Below are 20,074 nucleotides of genomic sequence, written 5' to 3'. Positions count from 1 at the left end.
TCCCTTTGTAATACTTTGCATTCAGCTTTGGACTTAAATATGCTGAATAATTTTGTGTCATCTGCAAATTTTGCCACCTTACTGTATACCCTCTTTTCCAGATAATTTATGAATATGTTGAACAGCATAGGTGCCAGTACAGACCCTTTGGGGATCCTACTATTTACCTCTCTGCACTGTGAAAATCGATAATTTATTCCTATCCTTTATTTCCTGTCTTTTAACCAGTTCCTGATCTATGAGAGGACCTTCCCTCTTTTCTCATGACTGCTTATTTTGCTTAAAAGCCTTTGCTGGGACCTTGTCAAAGACTTTCTGAAAGTCCAAATACATTATATCAGCTGGATCATCCTTGTCCACATGTTTGTTGACTCCGCTAAAGAACACTAACAGTTTCATGAGATATTTTTCATTTTACAAAAGCCGTAAATATTATGTTCATCTCTGTATCTGATAGGTCAGTTCTTTATCATAATTTCAACCAAGTTGCCTGATACTGAAGTTAGGCTTACTGGCCTGTAATTGACAGGGTCACCCCTGGACCCTTTTTAAAAAATCACTGTCACATTAGGTATCCTCCAGTCATCTGGTACAGAGGCTGATTTAAATAATAGGTTATATACTGCACTTAGCAGTTCTGCAATTTCATATTTGAGTTCCTTCAGAACTCTTGGGTGAATGCTAGCTGGTTCTGGTGACTTATTACTGTTTAATTTATCAAATTGTTCCAAGACCTCCTCGGTTGACACCTCAGTCTGAGACAGCTACTCGGATCTGTCACCTAAAAAGAATGGCTCAGGTGTGAGAATCTCCATCACAGCCTCTGCAGAGAAGACTAATGCAAAGAATTCCTTTAGTGTGGCCGCAATGGCCTTATCGTCCTTGAGTGCTCCTTTAGCACTGTGATTGTCTATGACCCCACTGATTGTTTGGCAAGCTTCCTGGCTGTGGTATACTTTAAAAAAAAATCTGTTTGTTTTTGTTTCTTTTGGTAGTTGTTCAAATTCTTCTCTCTTTTTTTTTTTTTTTTGGCCTGCCTAATTATACTTTTACACTTGACTTGCCAGAGTTTATGCTCCTTTCTATTTTCCTCCGACTGACTATTTTCTTAAAATGAATCTTGTTCAAACTGGGCAGGTGTTTTGAAAAGGAGGAAGTGAAAATTGGCAGGCCAGAAATCGGCTGGCAGTGAAACAAATTCTGAGACGGAAGGGCTAGGTTTTCTTACGGTCATCTAATAAATAGATAGAAGCAGCCTGACCTGTTTTGCCTGCTCTTCTTTCTCACATCCAACCTCACCTTTTTTCAACCAAACATTGTTTTCAGGAACTCTTCCACTGTGCCCATTTCCCCTAGCTGTAAACTGCGCTAAGTTTCCACAGCTTCCATTCCTCCCACAGGAGGTGCTGGCACTTAGTCCTGCTAATGATCAGACTACTTCAATGTACGTGGAATTAGATTGAGTGGATTTCGGCAGCATGATCTGAAAATATTGGCCTTAAGGCCAAGTTCCTCCATCAGTTACCTTTACCTTCCTCCATGAGTAATCCCAACAAAAACTGTTTGGCCCAGATATAATACTGTATGCATTAGACCACCACAGTAATGTATAATATTTGGTCAATCAGTCTCATAGTGAACAGTTCATGATTAAATAGTGGTTTGTGATTTCTATTCAGTGCATCTTTAACAAGCATGGTGCTCAAACTGTGGGGGAGGGGAAATGAAGTTATATCCACATCCAAATAGAGATAGTACCCCATCCTCTTCCCCAGTTAGCAACGGTATCTCCTCCCTGCAGATAGTGATGGTACGCCCGCACTGTCTCAAACAGTGATGTTACCCCCTCCTCTCACCCTACTTAGTATTGGTATGCCCACCCCACAGAGTTTGACAGCAAACCTTCCTTTCTCCCCAGATACCAGATGTGTGCCCCTCCTCCAGATAGTGATGGTATTCCCTCCTCTCTCCCTCACCCAGTTACTGATGGTGTGCCCATCCCCTCCACAGAGCGAAGGCCTGTCCCCCCTCAGTTAGTGATGGCATGCCCTCCTCTTCCCCCAGAGAGTGAAGGGATGTGACCCTGTGATGGTAGGTCCCCTCCCTCCAATTAGTGATGACATGGACTTCCCCCCCCCACTAGTGATGGTATGCTCTCTTGCCCCCCACATAATGATAGTATGCCCCACCCCTGTGATAGTATGCCCCTCTCCGTCCAATTAGTCATTTTGTACCCTCCTCCAGTTAGTCGTGGTGTGCTTTCCTCTCCCCCAGTTGCTGATGGTGTGCCCCCCATGATGGTATGCCCACCTTTCAATTAGTGATGGCATGACCCCTCACCCCTGCCGTTAGTGATGGTATCTCTCTCCCCCCCACACACACACTCACTAATGGTATGTTTAAACTTGTTTTGAACAACTTTCCTTTGCCAGCAAGCAGCAGTGAGGAGAGGGCTGGAGAGGCTGGTGGTGATGTTGGGCAACCCCCTCCCACGGTCCCTCTTCCCTTCAGTTCAAGTACTGACAACAACATTAGGAAGGAATTATGCTTCTGCAGTGTGGAAGAGCTAACATGGCAGCAACCCTAGAACAGCCTGGAAAGGTTTACTGGAAAGACGTTTGAAGCCAGTAAACACTTTCCAAACGTTTGTCAGGCAGGAATGGCAAAACCGTAGCACTGTAATCCATACCAGTGGTCTCTCCTCGCCCCTCACACTTTTACAAGGTTTACATAAGCACTCCCATTGCACATCAAAATATGAAAGGAATTGCAACAGCTGGAGCTGCTGTCTTGGGATTTTCCAGACCATTGCAAATGAATCCTCCCGTGGAAGGAAAGTGTCTGAAGACACCAGGAACAGCCCAAGATGTAAATTGTTCGTTTGTTGTTCTTTCTGGGTTATTTTCCGGCGTGTTACCTATAGATTGTGTCGCTTCTGCGAAAGTATTTTTGTCTGCCTCCTGGTACTGTATGAAGATCGCATACCCAGGCTCGCTTTCAGAAAACAAACAGGGGAAGCAAGCTTGGCACTGAAAAGAGGAGTGTAAAGCAGTAGGATTAAAGGTCTGTGGTCGTTTCAAGCTCTCATAAAATCGAGCTGAAGGATGCTATTTTGCTGCAGTCTGGGTTCTTCCAGCCCACAGTGGCACAACAAACCATTTCAACATTTCAGCACAAAACAGATTCCATTGTTGGGCTGCACATTAAAAAGTGTTATACTCTTTGAAGTTTTTGTCTAATGGCTCTAAACTGAAAGAAAATGTTTTCCTATTACTTAATTCAATCATAGCGAAGAGGCTTGGTAAAAAGCCCACGGATTTTGCCCAAAGTGTGACAGAGTTCTCTTTGTGTTTGCTTATCCTCTGCTGTCACACACTTTAATTCGCCTCTCTTTATCTGGCATTCAGAACTTTCTTCAATGACATTCAATAAGGTCCAGCGGCTGGAAAAAAAAACTGGTTATTTTTTGGATATTCTTTCCCAGTAGCTTTGGGCTTGGTGTGCATTCAGGGACTGTTAACCCTTTGCCTCCCTCTGGCTGGGAGCCCCGGGGTTCAGCCCTCGGACAGCTGGAATCTCTTAGTCTGGGGCTAGAAATGCACACCCCCTCGATGGCTGGCCATTTCCCAGTTCGAAGATTTACCTCTTCCCAGGCTCAAATTGACCATAAACATCTATATTAAAAATATTAGCTTGTTATTTTAAAAAAAAATGAAGCTGCCGCGGGAAAGATACACTAAGAATCTGGACTCCCCGGTGAGCTCAGGCTTGGGTTTTTACTATCATTATTTTGTGTCCTTTATTTTTATAATAGAGGGAAAAAACCAAATACATATCTAGGCTCAGACCGTCAATCTTGTCTCGGGCAAACCTGCCTCAGGCTGCGGGGAGAAATGTGAGTAAGGAGTACAAGCCAGAAATGCACGGTTACGTTGTTTCCCAGGCATTTTATTCTATTCTTTCTTTCCTATAAAAAAAAATGTAAAAAAATCTGTTGGGTGTTTTTAGACGGGCAGGTTACAGTATGTTCTATCAGCACAATTTCTTCACATTTGTAATGGGGTTTACAACCTCCAGATCTATTAAGTGGTCAGGGGCTGAAGAAAAAATGTATTCGTATACATGCTTTTTTCTTATTGACATGTATTCCTTACCAACCTACAGATTAAACAACACCAACAAAACAACACCTCCCTGCCTTATACACAGGCACAATTCAACGCCTAGATCAGGTACTGAATGGTTGAATTGTGTGTGTGCGCGCGAGCGTACATAGACATTAGATTTCGATCAGGTTCTATGCTTTAAAGATCCTCTTCATTAACAAATAAAGATACAGCCTCTTTTATTTATGTTAATTTTCATTATAAGGGCGGGGGAAAGCAATTCGTTAAAACTGCTCTGAAGCTGAAATATTTCAAAGCCTGTTTAATCAGTGCACCGCATTTTAAATTGTTTAACTATTGTGTAGCCAGAAAGACAGGAATAAACCGCATTGCAGCCTATTACAATTCACGTAGTTTAAAATGAAAAAAGCATCCCTACTTTCTCTTGAATAGAGACGAACATTTATTCATTTACTACAATTATATAGAATTGTACCATCCACCTATCTACCCATCGAGACATCCTCCAGATATATAGTAGACACAAAGTGTGTGTGCACGTTGTGTATGTTGGATAGCTAGCTATGTGTGTGCGGATATGCATCTATGTAGGTATCCAAGTAACAGTGAGGCTGCTTTTTCGTTTTGAATTGCAACAGGTTAAGATAGGGCGAACTCTTCCCGTGTATATGCGCCAGACAGCTAGATAGCTGAGCGAGCTGTATGTATGCACAAGGTTTGTACCAGCCCTTTGCCACGTGAAGCAGGTTTATACGAATAATAACACCCAGTATTGTGTAAACTGGAGGATTAAGCTCCTGCTCATGCACAGAAAAAAAGGGCTCGAGATAGTGGGCGAGCTGTGGAAATCGCAGCGGAAGATGGGAAGAACTTCCCGACAAAAGGAAGGGGAGAAAGTCACGGGCGTGTTTGCAAAAACTCGGGGATCGCCTCGCCGGGATCCGCGCAGCGGCGGAGATAGCAGAGCAAAGCCGAGCCGTTGCCCAGGTGGGAAAGCGGGCCGGCGGCTGACGGGCTGGGAAGGGAAGTTGCAGGGAGTTGAAATAGTTGCTGCAAAGGCAAAACCCAGAAGGGGAGCGGGCTGCCGGCGTCTGAACGCACAGGAGCGCGATAAAGAGCCGGAGACGAATATTAACTCGCTGGCGAATGAGCAAATAACCCAGCCGCAGGGAGAGGAGGGGTGAGGCTGCCGGCTACGGCGTGGGTGGGGCTGACAAGAATGGAGTACATTATGCAGTTCATTTAGTTAACAAGGGAAATAATGAGGAAGCGTGCAGCGTGAATGCCGAGAGAACAGGCACAAAAAGCCTATTGAGAGCCCCGGCCGCTCCTGGCGTAGCCATCACATGGCAAAGGGCCTATTTAAGCGGCGAGCCCCGCGCCTTTCAGCACCACTGGGGCTGGCCAGCACCCCGAGGCACCTCCGGCGGCTCCAGCGGCGCCGGGCAGGCAGCGCGGGGAGATGCCGCGCTCCTTCCTGGTGGACTCGCTGGTGCTGCGGGAGGCGAGCGAGAAGAAAAGCGAGAGCAGCCCGCCGCCGCCCCTCTTCCCCTACGCCGTGCACCCCTCGCACCCGCTGCACGGGCTGCCCCCCGGCGCCTGCCACTCGCGCAAGGCCGGGCTGCTGTGCGTGTGCCCGCTGTGCGTCACCGCCTCGCAGCTGCACCCGCCGCCTCCGGCCCTGCCGCTGCTCAAGGCCTCCTTCCCCCAGTTCGGCTCGCAGTACTGCCACGCGCCCCTGGCCAGGCAGCACTCAGCCTCCTCCGCGGTCAGCGTCAGCCACGCGCCCGCCATTTACCAGACCGCCTACCCTCTGCCCGACCCCCGGCAGTTCCACTGCATCTCCGTCGGTAAGTGCCAGGCGAGGAGGAGAGCTAAGAGGTGGGGCAAACGGACCGATCCTGCCCTGCCAGACTCCCCGTGCGCTCCCTAGGCGGTGCGGGCCCGGGCAGGATGGGGCCAATGTCACCAGTGCCAAAGTCTGGCTGGCCCTAATTTAATCAGAGGAGGAGAGTTGGCCCTGCCCCCGGCAGTGCAGTGTAGGCTATCGGTGCAATGGCAGCTGTGGCCTGGGGAGAGAGGATGACACGGCAGGGTACGCCATGCCCAGCCTGGGCACTGAGACCTCGTATACAGTGCGTAAGGGGCCCTGTGGCAAGGCAGCACACGCCATACACTATCCATGCCATGCCGTATAAAATCTCTGGCATGAGGGTGAGTTGGCGGGACATGCCACCCACCGCCTAGGCAATGCCAGGTAGCGTATGCAATAGTGTGAGTCCTGTGGCATTCATAGAGGCGCCCGGCCAACAGCTCGGTGATCTGGGTGCTCCCAGCCTGCCGGGGCGTGGGGAGGTTTCAGGGACTCCAAATGGGCCCCTAGGGCAGCTCTTGGTACAGCAGGTTTAGCGCCACGGAGTATGACCGTCCGCTTTCCTCTCCAGACAGCACCTCCAGCCAGCTGCCCAGCAGCAAGCGAATGCGCACCGCCTTCACTAGCACGCAGCTCCTGGAACTGGAGAGGGAGTTCGCCTCCAACATGTACCTCTCCCGGCTCCGGCGCATCGAGATAGCCACATACCTGAACCTCTCCGAGAAACAGGTGAAGATCTGGTTTCAGAACCGCCGGGTCAAGCACAAGAAAGAAGGCAAAAGCAGCTCCCACCGAGGAGGGGGCTCTGCCCACAGCTGCAAATGCTCCTCTCTGGCCACAAAGTGCTCGGAGGACGACGAGGACTTGCCCATGTCTCCATCCTCCTCAGGGAAAGACGATAGAGATCTCACGGTCACTCCCTAGCCTCACAGCCCCCAGAGACCAACTCGAGAGCAGAAGGGGATCTTGCCCCGTCCTATGCCAAAACGCTGTGGAAGGATTTTATACCGTTTTGTATATTTCATGTAATTTACAAAGGACTTTCTGGCCTTTTTATAAATCCTGTGAGTGCCGCTGTGTCGTTGTAAATAAACTGTCCGTGTGAGCTTAAATGTCGCCAACCGTTGCTATTTTGCTTGTGGTGAGGGGTTTTGGTTTTGTCATCAGGCAAAGCGCTCCGCTCCCCCACCTCTGTGTTGTGAATTGTGAGTAACTGTATCTGGTAAACAGCAAATGTCCCGAGCGATCTATTTTCCAGAGGGGGCGGAGAGGGGAGAACTAGTTCTGTAATTTGTATCAGTGGTCGGGAATCATTCAGCTTTATTCTCTCCCGGCATTTCGTCCCTCTCCAGAGCAAAAGTGGAGACGCGCACAGGGTCACTACGGTGATCTCTAGAAGCAGGTAATGAAGTGTGAAATGTGGTTTGACGCCCTTTATTTTTTTTTTAGGAGAGGGGAAAGATGGGGGAGAGGTGTTTTTTTTCTGTAAAATTTGCTTGATGGCGTTTCTTCACACCCATAGCTATGTAATTGTATGGTTTCTGTAATACCGGAAGATATTTATTTATTTATTTATGTAAAAATAATAATAAAATTTTTGCATAAAGACATTACGTGACGCCTTTTTTAAAAAAAAAAAAGCTGTAATTTATGTATCCTACAGATCCACAAAGTGTGCTTGTATTTATAGATCTATATAAAATTAAGTTGGGTATAAAGGGGAACACCCTATATATATAGAATGTGGTATATTTGCCTGCATGATTGCCTCACCCTAAAGATGTTTGTGGCCAATATATAATTATTATAACGTATATAAGGACCAATTAAAGCATATTTTTATAATATGTGCAGCTCTTCTTAGTCCAGCGAGAGATTTTCCTGCTGGCATTTAGCGCTCGTGGTGCTTCTTTGTTGCTACATAATCAGGAACATAGGCTTTCATTCCGTCTAGCAATTTTTAAAAGCAAAAGATGCCAGTACTTTTGATCCTTGGGGAATAGCGCTTCAGGCTGGAAGCCAGACTAATTAGAGATCGACATTTTCCCGAAACGCTATTTCCCCCGCTATCCATGCGCTCATCCCGCATCCATCCATTTACCTGTGCTTACTGACCGGAAAACCTGAAACTGAATCTTTGTCGGTCATCCCAAGAGCGAACATCGGAGTTGCATTTATTATTAACAAATCATTAGCATGTTTCAAATGATATTTTCCCCGATTGATATCTTGAAAGAGAGAAATACCAGGCCTGGCCCCTTGTTTAATTCTCCAAATCACTTCTCCCTTCAGTCTGGTTTTATCTGGTTGAGATAGAATGGTACAGAAGTCTCCATACTCTCCCTTCACATCCATCACTGGACATCCATCCATGGGTTTCCCGAATGCGAGAAAACTCGGTATTCAGAAATTCCTATAGTTCCACCGAATGCCATCTGAGAAAGGATTGCGCATTTGTAAACGCATCTAGCCTGATTTTCTAATTACAAGGGGGTTCTTGAAACACTGATCTCATTCCACTGCATAACTGTACCAGCAACGTTTATCAGACAGTCAGAACAAACGAAACCCGATGCCACAGATGATTACTCCAAGTTAGTTTTGAAGGAAACAAGGATTGGCACGTTCTCAAATGCAGGAGCAGAGATGGGGTCTTCGCGCGGAAAGTGCAGTAAACTGGTCGCTTTGGTAATGTTTAATATAGAAAATATCTCGAGCCCGTGTCGAGCCCTCGGGTTATTAAGCAGAATTCCCCAGTGTTTACATAGGGGAGTTCTGCTTGAAAAGTGATGGCACGATCTGGCCCCTCGATTCGGTTCCGTGTCCCCTCAACCTCCGCTCTCCAGTCGTTGGCTTGAACGCGTTTACCCAGCCCTTTCTCTGGCTTCCAGGCTGCCTCCCTGGATGACACGCGTTAGAAAAGCAGTCTGTCGCGAACAGCCTTTGCCACAGGCATCTCTGCACCTTGTATTTCTACAGCTCAACACCCTGTGCCCAGCTCCCGTGTTCCAAACGCCCAGGCACAACACTTACCGGTAGCTGTCACCGCGCTACCAAACACATGAGGCAACAGTGTAAACGTCCCTGACTTTAAAATCGACGATACGATATGGCAGGTGAGAGAAATCTGATTGAGCAAATAACGGATGGATATTTTGAGTCATCTGGCCGTATTATGTATCCCGTGTTTCTTTAACTGTCATTGGGGTGAAAATATATCCCCATTCGTATTAGTAATTGTTCTCTTAATGAATAAACCAGGGATCAGTCCTGCAGTCCTAATACAATCCAATTTTAAAACGAATTAATCTGGACTAAGAATTAGTTGTGCTGTTTTAGTATTCTATATGTCGTTTACACAATACCATAGGTGTGTATGGTGCTTAAAAGACAGACAGACAAAGCGCTCGTCTTCTGAGGTTATGATTAGCCTTAAGTTAAACGTGTGGGATATTTGCTTCTGTATTGTCCATAGGTGTAGACAGGGGTCATCTTAAACTCACTCCTAGCTTTGATGTATTGCAAATGAAGCGCTTGCCTCGTGTTACACAGATTGCTGCATTTCTGGGGAATGAAGATGATAAGTCAGACTGAAGCAACGTGGAGGCCTCTGAGTTTTGGAAAAGTTATTGACATATGTTTATTCTCCCTCCCATAATTGAATAACACATTGTCAGACTCTTATGGGTCCTTTCCGCTTTCTGTGCAAATAAAGGTCAGCTAAGGTAATGCAACTGACTAAATATATCGCACCCGTAAATACCGATGAAGAGTTTAAAAGACGCAGAAACACTCTGCGGGTCATCTTCTAGCAGGGAAGCGGCCCATGACCACACCAGAGTTTTTAGGATAGCAGTATTTCTCTACAGATGCAACAAATTGCTTGGGTTGCTGTTTTTATTACAACCGTTAATCCCTGTTCTGACAAAGACGAAACCAATAAACCCCCAGCATGACTTCTGCATTGATCCACTCAGTCAAGCTGAAGTGAAAACATCTTTAAGGTGGAATCATAAAGTCTCATTAGAAAAACTACAGGATCGGGACCTTAGTCGCTGATCGAGGCTGATCGTGTCATTAGGACATACCGAGGACTCTTCTCTTGCCTTTACATGTTAATTAAAGACTCTAAAAGTTTCCAACCTGATGGAAAGCAAGGACAGGTGCGAAATCGAATACTCGATTACACCGCTTTCCTCTGGATTCTGGTGAATAAGGGGGACTCAAATCATATTCCCTACACTATGCCCTTGCTTTGCACAAGCCGCCTGGCCTGTGACACCAGAAGATTTCGGGCAGCGCAGTCCCCGGAGCTGAAGGGCTGGAAAGCACCTGTATTAAGGCAAATGTTCTGCACAATCTTCGATTCTCCCTCTAAACGCTTCGCAGTGATGTCCGAAGTGATCAGACAGAGACTTTCCCATCTGAACTCACCTCGCATACACCCACCGGGGATCATATCTTGGTTCCAGAGGAGTTCTAGGGCGCTTTCCCCTTCACTTCAATGAGGCCAGGATTCGGGGCACAGTTATTTCTGTGGCTGCTAGTAGTTTGTGACTGCTTCATATTTCCAAGGGAAATACAGAATTTCAAAACTCCAGATTGAAACCAGGCAGCGCTATTTAGGGCTACTTCTCTCCGGACCTTTTAGAAGGGTCAGGCTTTCCCAAATAAATTCATTTTATAACATGAACAAGGCTTGGGCATATCTCCCATGGACACCAGCGGGGGCCATTGCGGTGGCATGCTGAGGCTCGGAACACGCTCTAACAGTCCGGATCCTGAGACCAAACGTGATTACCACCTTCTCCGCTGCCTTCGTTGTTCCAAACTGGCTCTGAGAAGAGGGGGGGAGACCACAAAGCAGAGGAGGGGGTTAAACAAAAGCAGGTGAGTTTAGCAGAACCCCGAAGGACACATTCTACCCTCGGACACACCTGAAATTCTTTCATGAAAGTAATGGGGAGATGTATTCATCGCCCTAAGCCACGATTTGGATTCTCTCTGCGCTTATCTGCTTAAACTGCTTCAGCTAAACCAGTTTGGTTACACCTGTGCAACCCCCGTGTGGACATTCTTACTTGCTTTTGTGGCTTATTTTGGTTTAGCTTGAACCAGTTCCTAATCGATTTCAACCAAACTGAAATAAGCCTGATTTAAACGGACATAAAAAGCCACCCGGCCTTTCTCAGTACTTTAACGAAATCATTTTAAATTCACATTTTAAGTTAAAATGGTGCCACTCTACATGTACCATAGCCCTGAATCAGGTGTATGTCGAGCCAATTTGTTGTGTGGTGTATTCCAGATCCTTGCTGCTTGTGGAATAAGTTATAGTCTAATGTGTAAACAGTAGGGAGCTGTCCAAATACGTGACAGCCTGTACTTTTAACAAACTGAATTTGAGATCAAAATGCCAAATGTAGTGCTCAGGGATACCTTGTGGATTTGTGACATTCACAGAGGGCCACCGGATCCATAAGCCAATAAAATAACTGCATTGCTCTGTGTTTGTAATATTGATAACCATCCTTATTTTTATATTAAGACTTGCATTACACTCAGAAGTTGCCCTAACAGAATTCTACTATGTTGCCCAAGACACACATAAAGTAAATGATGATTATAATAATTCATATTAATAGTATAATTATTTGTTATTTGTATTATCATTCCACGTAGGAAACCCAGTTATGCAGGAGCACACCATTGTGCCAGGAGCTGCACAAACAGAACAAAAAGACAGTCTCTGCCCCAAAGAGAACACATTTAACATGTTACCAAAATAAAGGACAAATAGGAATTCTTCATTGCTTTTCAGAATTTGTGTTAGCAGGAGCCAATCAAAATGAAAATAGTTGCTAAAAGAGACTGTGCTATGTACCGGTCAGTGGCCTGCTACATTGTATTTGTGGGTTATGTATACTTAACTGACCAAATTCTGTTCTCCCCTTACTATATTCAACCCCACTAAGGTCAATAAAGTTTTGAGAAGCTGACGTTCTGGAAGAAGGTTAAAGGATATTATAGTATAGTTAGGAAAGAGGAGAGATGAAAAGAAAGAGGAAAATTTAGGAATTAAATAAACAAATTAGAAAATATACTAGAGATGATTATGATCATTATCGTCGTGCCTAGGACTAATAATAATTTATTATTATTAATTATTGTTATTATTATTGAAGAACCTGTAATATGGTTGGCATTGTACAAACATAAAAGCAAGGGTTGTCCCTGACCAAAAGCTCCCACAATTTAAAAAACAAATCAAGGACCCACCTGGATGAAGGGTAGGGGATAGGATACAACATACAGATAACATAATCAGACAGGTAATTGACCACATTTTGATTAAATATGGATAATTCAGTGGTTTTCTTAAAGCACTATCGAGTATTCCAATTAACTCTCAGCCATGCTGATATTAGCCAGCTAGTCTTTTCTGGCTATTATCAGCTAGCTAATTTCTGGTAGGCATCAGGATGGAAGTGTGTTTTCAGGAGGGATTTGAAAGAAGAGAGGACTGCAGCTTTGGGGATCACCAAATGGTGATCAGCGTCTCCCATGGTCCCTGTGCCAGGGAATTTCATGGGTAGGACTGGTGTTGAAGACAGCCCCAGAGATGTCAGTAGGATAAGCAAGCACACAGCAATATATGATTTATGAGCTAAGAAGGCAAAGCAGGGATTACTCAGGAAAAAAAAGTTGAAAAAAAAGAGAGACGACACCTGCTTTGGGAGACACGGGTACCTGCATTAGGAGGAGTGAGCAGAATCCTTACAGGGCATGTCTACACTGCAATGTAAGCCCAGAGTTAGTGGGACTTGAGTCAGCTGACCTGTGTTAAGAACCCAGGGCTTGAGCATCTACATGGATTCTTAACCCTGTGTTAAGAATTTTCTAACCTGAGATAGAACCTGGGGCTCTAGAGTCCACATTGTAGCATGCAGATCTGAGTCAAACCAACCATATCCCATATTCCCTAGCAGCCTTCCAAAATGTGTCTGCTGTAGCCCTTTTGGCCATGGTACACTGTGGGAAAACTTTACTGACCACCTTGCACATTACAGGAAGTTTGAACAGCCCACCAACACAGCCCACCAAGCAATATGAAGGAGACAGACCCCTTTTCAAGAAGTTCTCTTGTTTCCGTTTTCACTCCTGTGTCAGGAAATGGGAATAGTTTCCATGAGGCACCAGTGGACCTTTCAGTGGCATTTTCTGACCCACCAAGGGCACCTGACAGAACTTCTGATGGAGCAGGAGAAGGCAGAGGAGGAAGAATATCCTGGCATGGCAGACTCACACTGGCTAATGCTGCTCAATGCACTTAGTATAGTAGCCACTGATGCCTCCTATGTAAATTGGTGCTTCTAACACAGCACCACCAACATAAAGACAGAGGCATGAGACCACCCCTGCCAGTCCAGAAGCAGGTTGCTATAGCCTTTAGGAAGCTGGCTACCACAGACTGCTACAGTCCACTGCCAATCAGTTTGGTGTTGACAAGTTGACTGTGGGTAAAGTGGTGGTGCAGGTTTCTTAGGCAATCAGGTACAGTAACTCCTCACTTAATGTTGTAGTTATGTTCCTGAAAAACGTGACTTTAAGTGAAATGATGTTAAGCAAATCCAATTTCTCCATAAGAATTCATGTAACTGGGGTGGGGGTTAGGTTCCAGAGACATTTTTTTTACCAGATAGAAAAATATATATATCATCTCATCCATGAAGGGTTTGTTCCAGTAGCCCACTTATCATCAGATTGTTCTGGTTCCTCAACATCTGGCGCAGACCTTGTTAATCCAGGAGACATCCGAGCCTGGCATGACTCTCCTAGTTCATGTCACTCTCATATTTGAGGTAGGCAGATGAAGCATTAGTGGGTCTTTTGCCCAAGGACCCCTACTGGAAAGTTGGGTACACCCACCAGGATTTGAACCCCAGTCTCTCGTATCAAAGGGTGGTCTCCCATATCAAAGGGTGGTGCTCTTAACCACTACACTATCCAGTCACTATATAAGTTCTGCATAGGCTTAAACCCCCTCAGCCAGATAATAACAAGGACTGGGTACGGGTACAAGTTCAGGAGTGGAACTACCATCAGCCACCTCCTCTACATGGATGACATCAAGCTGTATGCTAAGAATGAACGAGACATCGACTCGCTAATCCACTCGCTTAATCCACCTGACGTGGCATCTACAGTGAGGATTATTCGGGAGATGTATCATGTCGGACTAGAGAAGTTGTGGCCCGAGATGGTAGTGAAGATAGGGAAAGGTAGTCAAGACTGATGTGGTGGAACTAATCAGCGGGCCACATAGCAGACATACCAGACCAGCTACAAGTACCTTGGCGGTTCCCACCAGTCCATATGGAAACCACACAATGAGAGGCAAGGAAGACACGCAACATCCAAGTATCACCAAAGGAGAAGACAGGTCCTGAGAGCCAGCTCAGTGGGAAAGACAAGAGTCCACGCCATCAAACAGCTACGCCCTGCTTGGGTCATTCAGTATACCCTGCCAGCTATAGTTGAGCTGGCCAAAGCGAGGACACTGGAATGCGTGCCGACTGTGAAGACCTGGAGCTCCTCACAATGCATGGAGGTTCCACCCCAAGTCCAACACCTCAGAGACTGTCTATACCAGCCAGAAAGAGAAGGCGCGCGGGCTTGTGTGAGTGTCAAAGCCACTGTCCTGGACGAAACCCGGAACATCCAGGAGTGACATCAGTAAGCATTGGCCCCCAAGATGAAAGCTGCTGAGAGAATGGCTGAGGCAGCAGCCAGACATGGGAGAAGACCAAGCAGAACGAAGCTGCCCATGGCAAGACAAGACCCTGCATGGATGTACCATCGACAGATAGCTGAGGTGGCTGACATTGGGAAATCCTACCAGTGGCTGGAAAGGGACTGGACTAAAAGACAGCACTGAGGCACTTGATCATAGCAGCACAGGAACAGGCACTGAGCACCAGATCCATTTGAAGCAGGGTCTACCACACTAGAGAGGACCCAAGGTGCAGACTGTGCAGAGAGCCTCAGAGACAGTCCAAACATAGTGGCAGGATGTAAGTGCAGGCAGGAACAGCATACAATGAACGGCACAACCAAGTGGCTGGCATTGTGTACAGGAGCATCTGCACAGCGTATGGGCTAGACCCTCCCAAGACCAGATGGGAGATTCCACAGAAGGTTGTGGAGATAGCAGGGCTAAATTCTAGTGGGACTTCCAGATCCAGACGGACAGGCAGGTACTGGCCAATCAACCAGACATCGTTGGTAATAGACAAGGACCAGAAGACAGCGTGGTGATAGATATAGCATGCCAAGTGACAGCAACATCAGGAAGAAGGAATATGAGAAGCTGGAAGAAGTACCAGGGCCTGAAAAGAGGAAACTAGAGAGGATGTGGAAAGTGAAGCCAAAGTGTCTGTTCCCAGTGGTGGTTAGGAGCACTCGGGGGCTGTGACTCCTAAGCTGGGTGAGTGGCTCCAACAGATCTCAGGAACAACATCAGAGCTCTCTGTCCAAAAGAGTGCAGTGCTAGGAACAGCTAAGATACTGAGAAGAACCCTCAAACTCCCAGGCCTCTGGTAGAGGACCCAAGGTTGAGGAAGACACATACCACCCAAAGGGGTGAGAGGATTTAAAGGTGAATGGTTCTTTACAATGAGTCTCATCAAATAAAATGTTCTTCTGATCCCAAAGGACCAGCCACACACCCAGGTCAATATATAACTTAGATCTTACCAAAAAATCATGCTGATGCCAATCCTTTAGTATCTAACATATAAAAAGAAAGAAAGAAAGGTGAGAGTTAAAATTAGTTAAAGGATTCAAATACATAAAACAATTGCAAAGTTCTTGGTTTGGGTTTGTAGCAGTGATGGAATAAACTGCTGGCTTAATAAGTCTCTGGTTTCTTCCAAATCATTGGAAGGTCCTCAGTCCATTGGTTAGAATGCTCCCATTAGAATAAGTCCATGTTCCAGAGTTTGAGCAGGATAGAGGCAAAATGGAAGGGTTACCAGGGCCTTTTATATCTTCTGCCATGTGGCGGTATCCCATTGTTCTTACTGTGGAAAATTACAGCAACAAGATGGAGTTTGGGGTCACATGGGCAAGTCACACGTCCATGCATTTTGCCTAGTCACCGCAGGAAATTCCATTAAGTGTAGATCAGCATCTCCCATGGTCACTGTAAGTTAAATGTTCTGTTGATGGGTCATTCAATTTGAATAGTCCTTCCAAGACGTGATGGCTAGATATCTTGTGGGCGTTATCCTAGGAGCAAACATTTGAAATCTAGGTATAGGGCCAATACTCATAACTTCAAAAACAAAAATGATACATGCATACAGATAGCATAATCATAACCAGCATATCATAACCTTTTCATAGACATCTTACATGCCGCATTTTGTCAGGATTTGTTGCAAATATATAACAGTGGTTGCAACAATGATCTATACGGTCATATTTTAATCAGATACCGTCACATTGTCCCCACAGTTATTCTGAAGAACTCCACTTACCCCCTTTTGCCTTGGCTTATGAACATGCCTGGATTTTAGAGGCCCTGACAAAAGACAATTTAATTACACTCTCATCAGGTATAGAGTGGTTGCTGAATGTACTTTTGGTAGATTGAAATCCTGTTGAAGGTGTCTGCAGACCCATTTGTATTCCAGTTTCATCAATGCTGTCCTCATTACTGTGTCTTTCTGTGCTCTTCACTCTTTTTGTGAAGCCAGAAACAAGCCGTTTCCCTCTGAATGGACCTATGACAGTGAGGGCCACTGAATCTGTACCCTCAGCCAGAAAGTGCATCTCCCACTGCTGGACCTGCATGCAGGCCAACAGAAGTCAGGGATGCTTCATGCTTCTGCATTTGGACTTGCCTGGCCCAATGGAAGAGGAGGAAAAGTAAATCTATGAATGTTCTTGGGTGGATGGGGCTAATTGATTGGAGTAGGGGTGTCCAGTGCTTGGAGGGGGTGGAAGCTTGAGTGCCATGCAATGCAGTTATGAATGACATGATGACTTGTGAAATGGGGGTAAGGGATGATTCATACTATGGCTACATTTAAAGAAGTTATTGACATGTGAAATGCTGTACCTAACTGTCTAGAGGAATAGTAGTTGCTTAGTAATTCCTAATGGTTCCTGATCATGGTGTGATGTTGTACCCCATCATGCTCTATGTAAATATGCTTATGAATGTATATATGACATAACTGGAATATGTTTTATGCTACATATGCCATGTAACATATCTCTGCAAAGGTTATGATCTACTGAATATATTCATCCTATTTGTATGCATGTATCATTTTTGTATTCAAAATTATGAATATTGGCTGTGTACTTATTTGATTTTAAGTAGTCTCAATAAGGCATTTGGTCAGCTTCTTAAGAAAAGAATTTGCAAGTTAAGTGCCCAATGAAGAAACACTTAACAGACAAGGGAAACTTGGAAGATTCCAGTGCACATAAGAAGTCTACCTGGGGATGTTCAAGGTAGCATGTGAACAATGGCTGCCACCTGTAAAGTTCTGAGTCATGCATGGACATCTGACTTGCCAAAGTGACTCCAAAACTCCATCTTGTAGCTGGGTTTCTACACAGGGGGAAGGAGGAGTGTCCACCAACAAGAGAGGAACTATATAAAGTCCTGGGAGACCCCTCCATCTTGTCTTCAGCTGGCTCAAGAGATAGCCTCTCCACCCCCAAAGGATACCCGAAAGAAATTGGAACAAAGGTCAGTAACCACAGGGGTATGAGTGATATCTGGACGCAGACTGAAAAGAGGCTAGTCTGTAAAAGAAACTTACTGAAACACCTCTGAAGGTGAGATTTCATCTGTAATCACTTTCTTACTATATTAGGCTTAGACTTGCGTGTTTTATTTTATTTTGCTTGGTAATTCACTATGTTCTGTCTGTTATTACTTGGAACCACTTAAATCCTACTTTTTGTATATAATAAAATCACTTTTTATTTATTAATTAACCCAGAGGCTGTATTAATATCGGGGGCGGGGGGAGAATAGCTGTGCATATCGCTCTATCAGTGTTATAGAGGGCAAACAATTGATGAGTTTACCCTGTATAAGCTTTATACAGGGTAAAATGGATTTATTTGGGGTTTGGAACCTATTGGGAGCTGAGCATCTGAGTGTTGGAGACAGGAACACTCCTTAAGCTGTTTTCAGTTAAGCCTGAAGATTTTGGGGGACATTGTTCAGACCTGGGTCTGTGTTTGTAGCAGGTAGTGTGTCTGGCTTAAACCAGGCAGGGCACTGAAGTCCCAAGCTGCCAGGGAAAATGGGCTCAGAGGTAGTCTTGGCACATCAGGTGGCAGTCCCAAAGGGGGTTTCTGTGATCCAACCTGTCACACGTGGGTTTGGCTTTATTATTTCAAATCATAATTGTATGATGAGATGTACTGATAATAATACACTTTCTTGATGATATAAAAGGTTTTGTTTGTAATTATGTGTTAAAACAGTAGGGTTAATGTTTCTTTTACCTGTAAAGGGTTAACAAAGGAAACCAAACACCTGACCAGAGGGACCAATCAGGAAATCGGATTTTTCAAAGCTCAGGGAAGGAATTTTTGGGTGTGTGTCCCTTGTCTGTGTCTCTAGTGCTCTCTCGGCTCTGAGAGGGATCTCTCTATCTTCAGGCTTTTCTAATCTTCTGTTCAAGTGTAAATACAGGTATAAGACGATATAGGTTTTTATATGTTTTTGTATTTACATGTGTTAGTTTGCTGGAATGTTTAAATGTATTTCTTTTGGATAAGGCTGTTATTCATTTTTCTTTTAAGCCATTAACCCTGTATATTGTCACCTTGATACAGAGACCATTTTATGTCTTTTCTTTCTTTTATATAAAGCTTTCTTTTTAAGACCTGTTGATTTTTCCTAGTTGGCTCAAGGGATTGAGTCTGCAGCTCACCAGGAATTGGTGAGAGAAGAAGACAGGGGGAAGAGAAAATCTCTTTGTGTGTTAGAGTTACAACTTGCATTTGCAGGGACTCTGAGTAAGGTGAAAGAAACCTGATCTCGCTGTGTTGCATTCAAGAATGAATACGGTTATCATCCCAGCCATCAGGGAGGGGAAGCCTGGGAGGAAGTAAAGAGAAGACAAGGGGAGGGGGGTTATTTCCCTTTGTGGTGAGACTCAGAGCATCTGAGTCTTGGGGTCCCCCAGGGAAGGTTTTGGGGAGACCAGAGTGAGCCAAACACTGCAATTTTTGGCTGGTGGCAGCACTATCAGATCTAAGCTGGTAATTAAGCTTAGAAGAATTTATGCTAGTACCTCACATTTGAACTCTAAGGTTCAGATTGAGGAATTATACTATGACAGATGTACTGATAATAATACACTTTCTTGATGATATAAAAGGTTTTGTTTGTAATTATGTGTTGAAACAGTACAACAATCACCCATTGCTAGCCAGGCCAGATGCCATTACTAACCCAAACATCAGTTTCAAAAGAACATTTCCAATATCAACAACAACATTGCATGAACAAATGCAAACATGACAGAACCCCCTACCTCTGCATGCCCCCTGGCCTACCATTCACCTTTCCCTTCTTTATTTGTTTTCTACACACTTGGTTCTGGAGGATGGGAGTGGAGGTAACCATCAGTTCTTCATGGAAGTGATTCCTTTTGGAATGGCCCATGAAGGTACGCTGGGCTAGGCTTGTACTGCACTGAGGTCAAGCTGTGGAGCTATAGCAGCCAGTATGGGTTGAGGGGCCTGCAGTAGGACAAGACACAGAGGATTATTGTCTCAAGTATCTCAGTGGAGAAACACAGAATGAATTCTTGGAGTTTCAAGGACATAAAATGTTACATTTAAAACTGACCTGCAATATATGGTGAGAGGCATGCTTCAGTCCCCAGAATCTCCCTAGACACAGCCTCATTAAACCCAGGTAAAGTAGTGAGAAAACCATGATGAGTTAAAAATGATAAGCTGTTTTTGTTTTACAGACATTGCATAACTGCTTGGGTTCGGGGGCGGAGGGGCAGTCAGTGGCTTTGCTACA

At 45.0% G+C, this 20,074-nt stretch overlaps 1 protein-coding gene across 1 annotated transcript; it reads left to right on the top strand.

Annotated features, from left to right (window-relative positions):
* Positions 1–5,589: 5,589 nt before the first annotated feature.
* GSX1 (GS homeobox 1) lies at positions 5,590–6,996 on the top strand. Its single transcript, XM_032765310.1, has 2 exons — positions 5,590–5,977; positions 6,572–6,996. Exons 1-2 carry the CDS (start codon positions 5,590–5,592, stop codon positions 6,922–6,924), a joined length of 741 nt encoding a protein of 246 aa, XP_032621201.1. The 3' UTR covers positions 6,925–6,996.
* Positions 6,997–20,074: the final 13,078 nt, after the last annotated feature.

The sequence above is a fragment of the Chelonoidis abingdonii genome, chromosome 1, assembly GCF_003597395.2.
Source record: "Chelonoidis abingdonii isolate Lonesome George chromosome 1, CheloAbing_2.0, whole genome shotgun sequence".
Lineage (NCBI taxonomy): Eukaryota > Metazoa > Chordata > Testudines > Testudinidae > Chelonoidis > Chelonoidis abingdonii.
This window is presented reverse-complemented; position numbering and strand designations above follow the sequence as displayed.

Excerpts from the sequence above, each read along its gene's own strand:
- GSX1 (XM_032765310.1), top strand. The coding sequence starts at position 5,590 with ATGCCGCGCTCCTTCCTGGTGGACTCGCTGGTGCTGCGGGAGGCGAGC. Across the intron at positions 5,978-6,571 it reads GTTCCACTGCATCTCCGTCG|ACAGCACCTCCAGCCAGCTG; the intron begins GTAAGTGCCAGG and ends TTTCCTCTCCAG.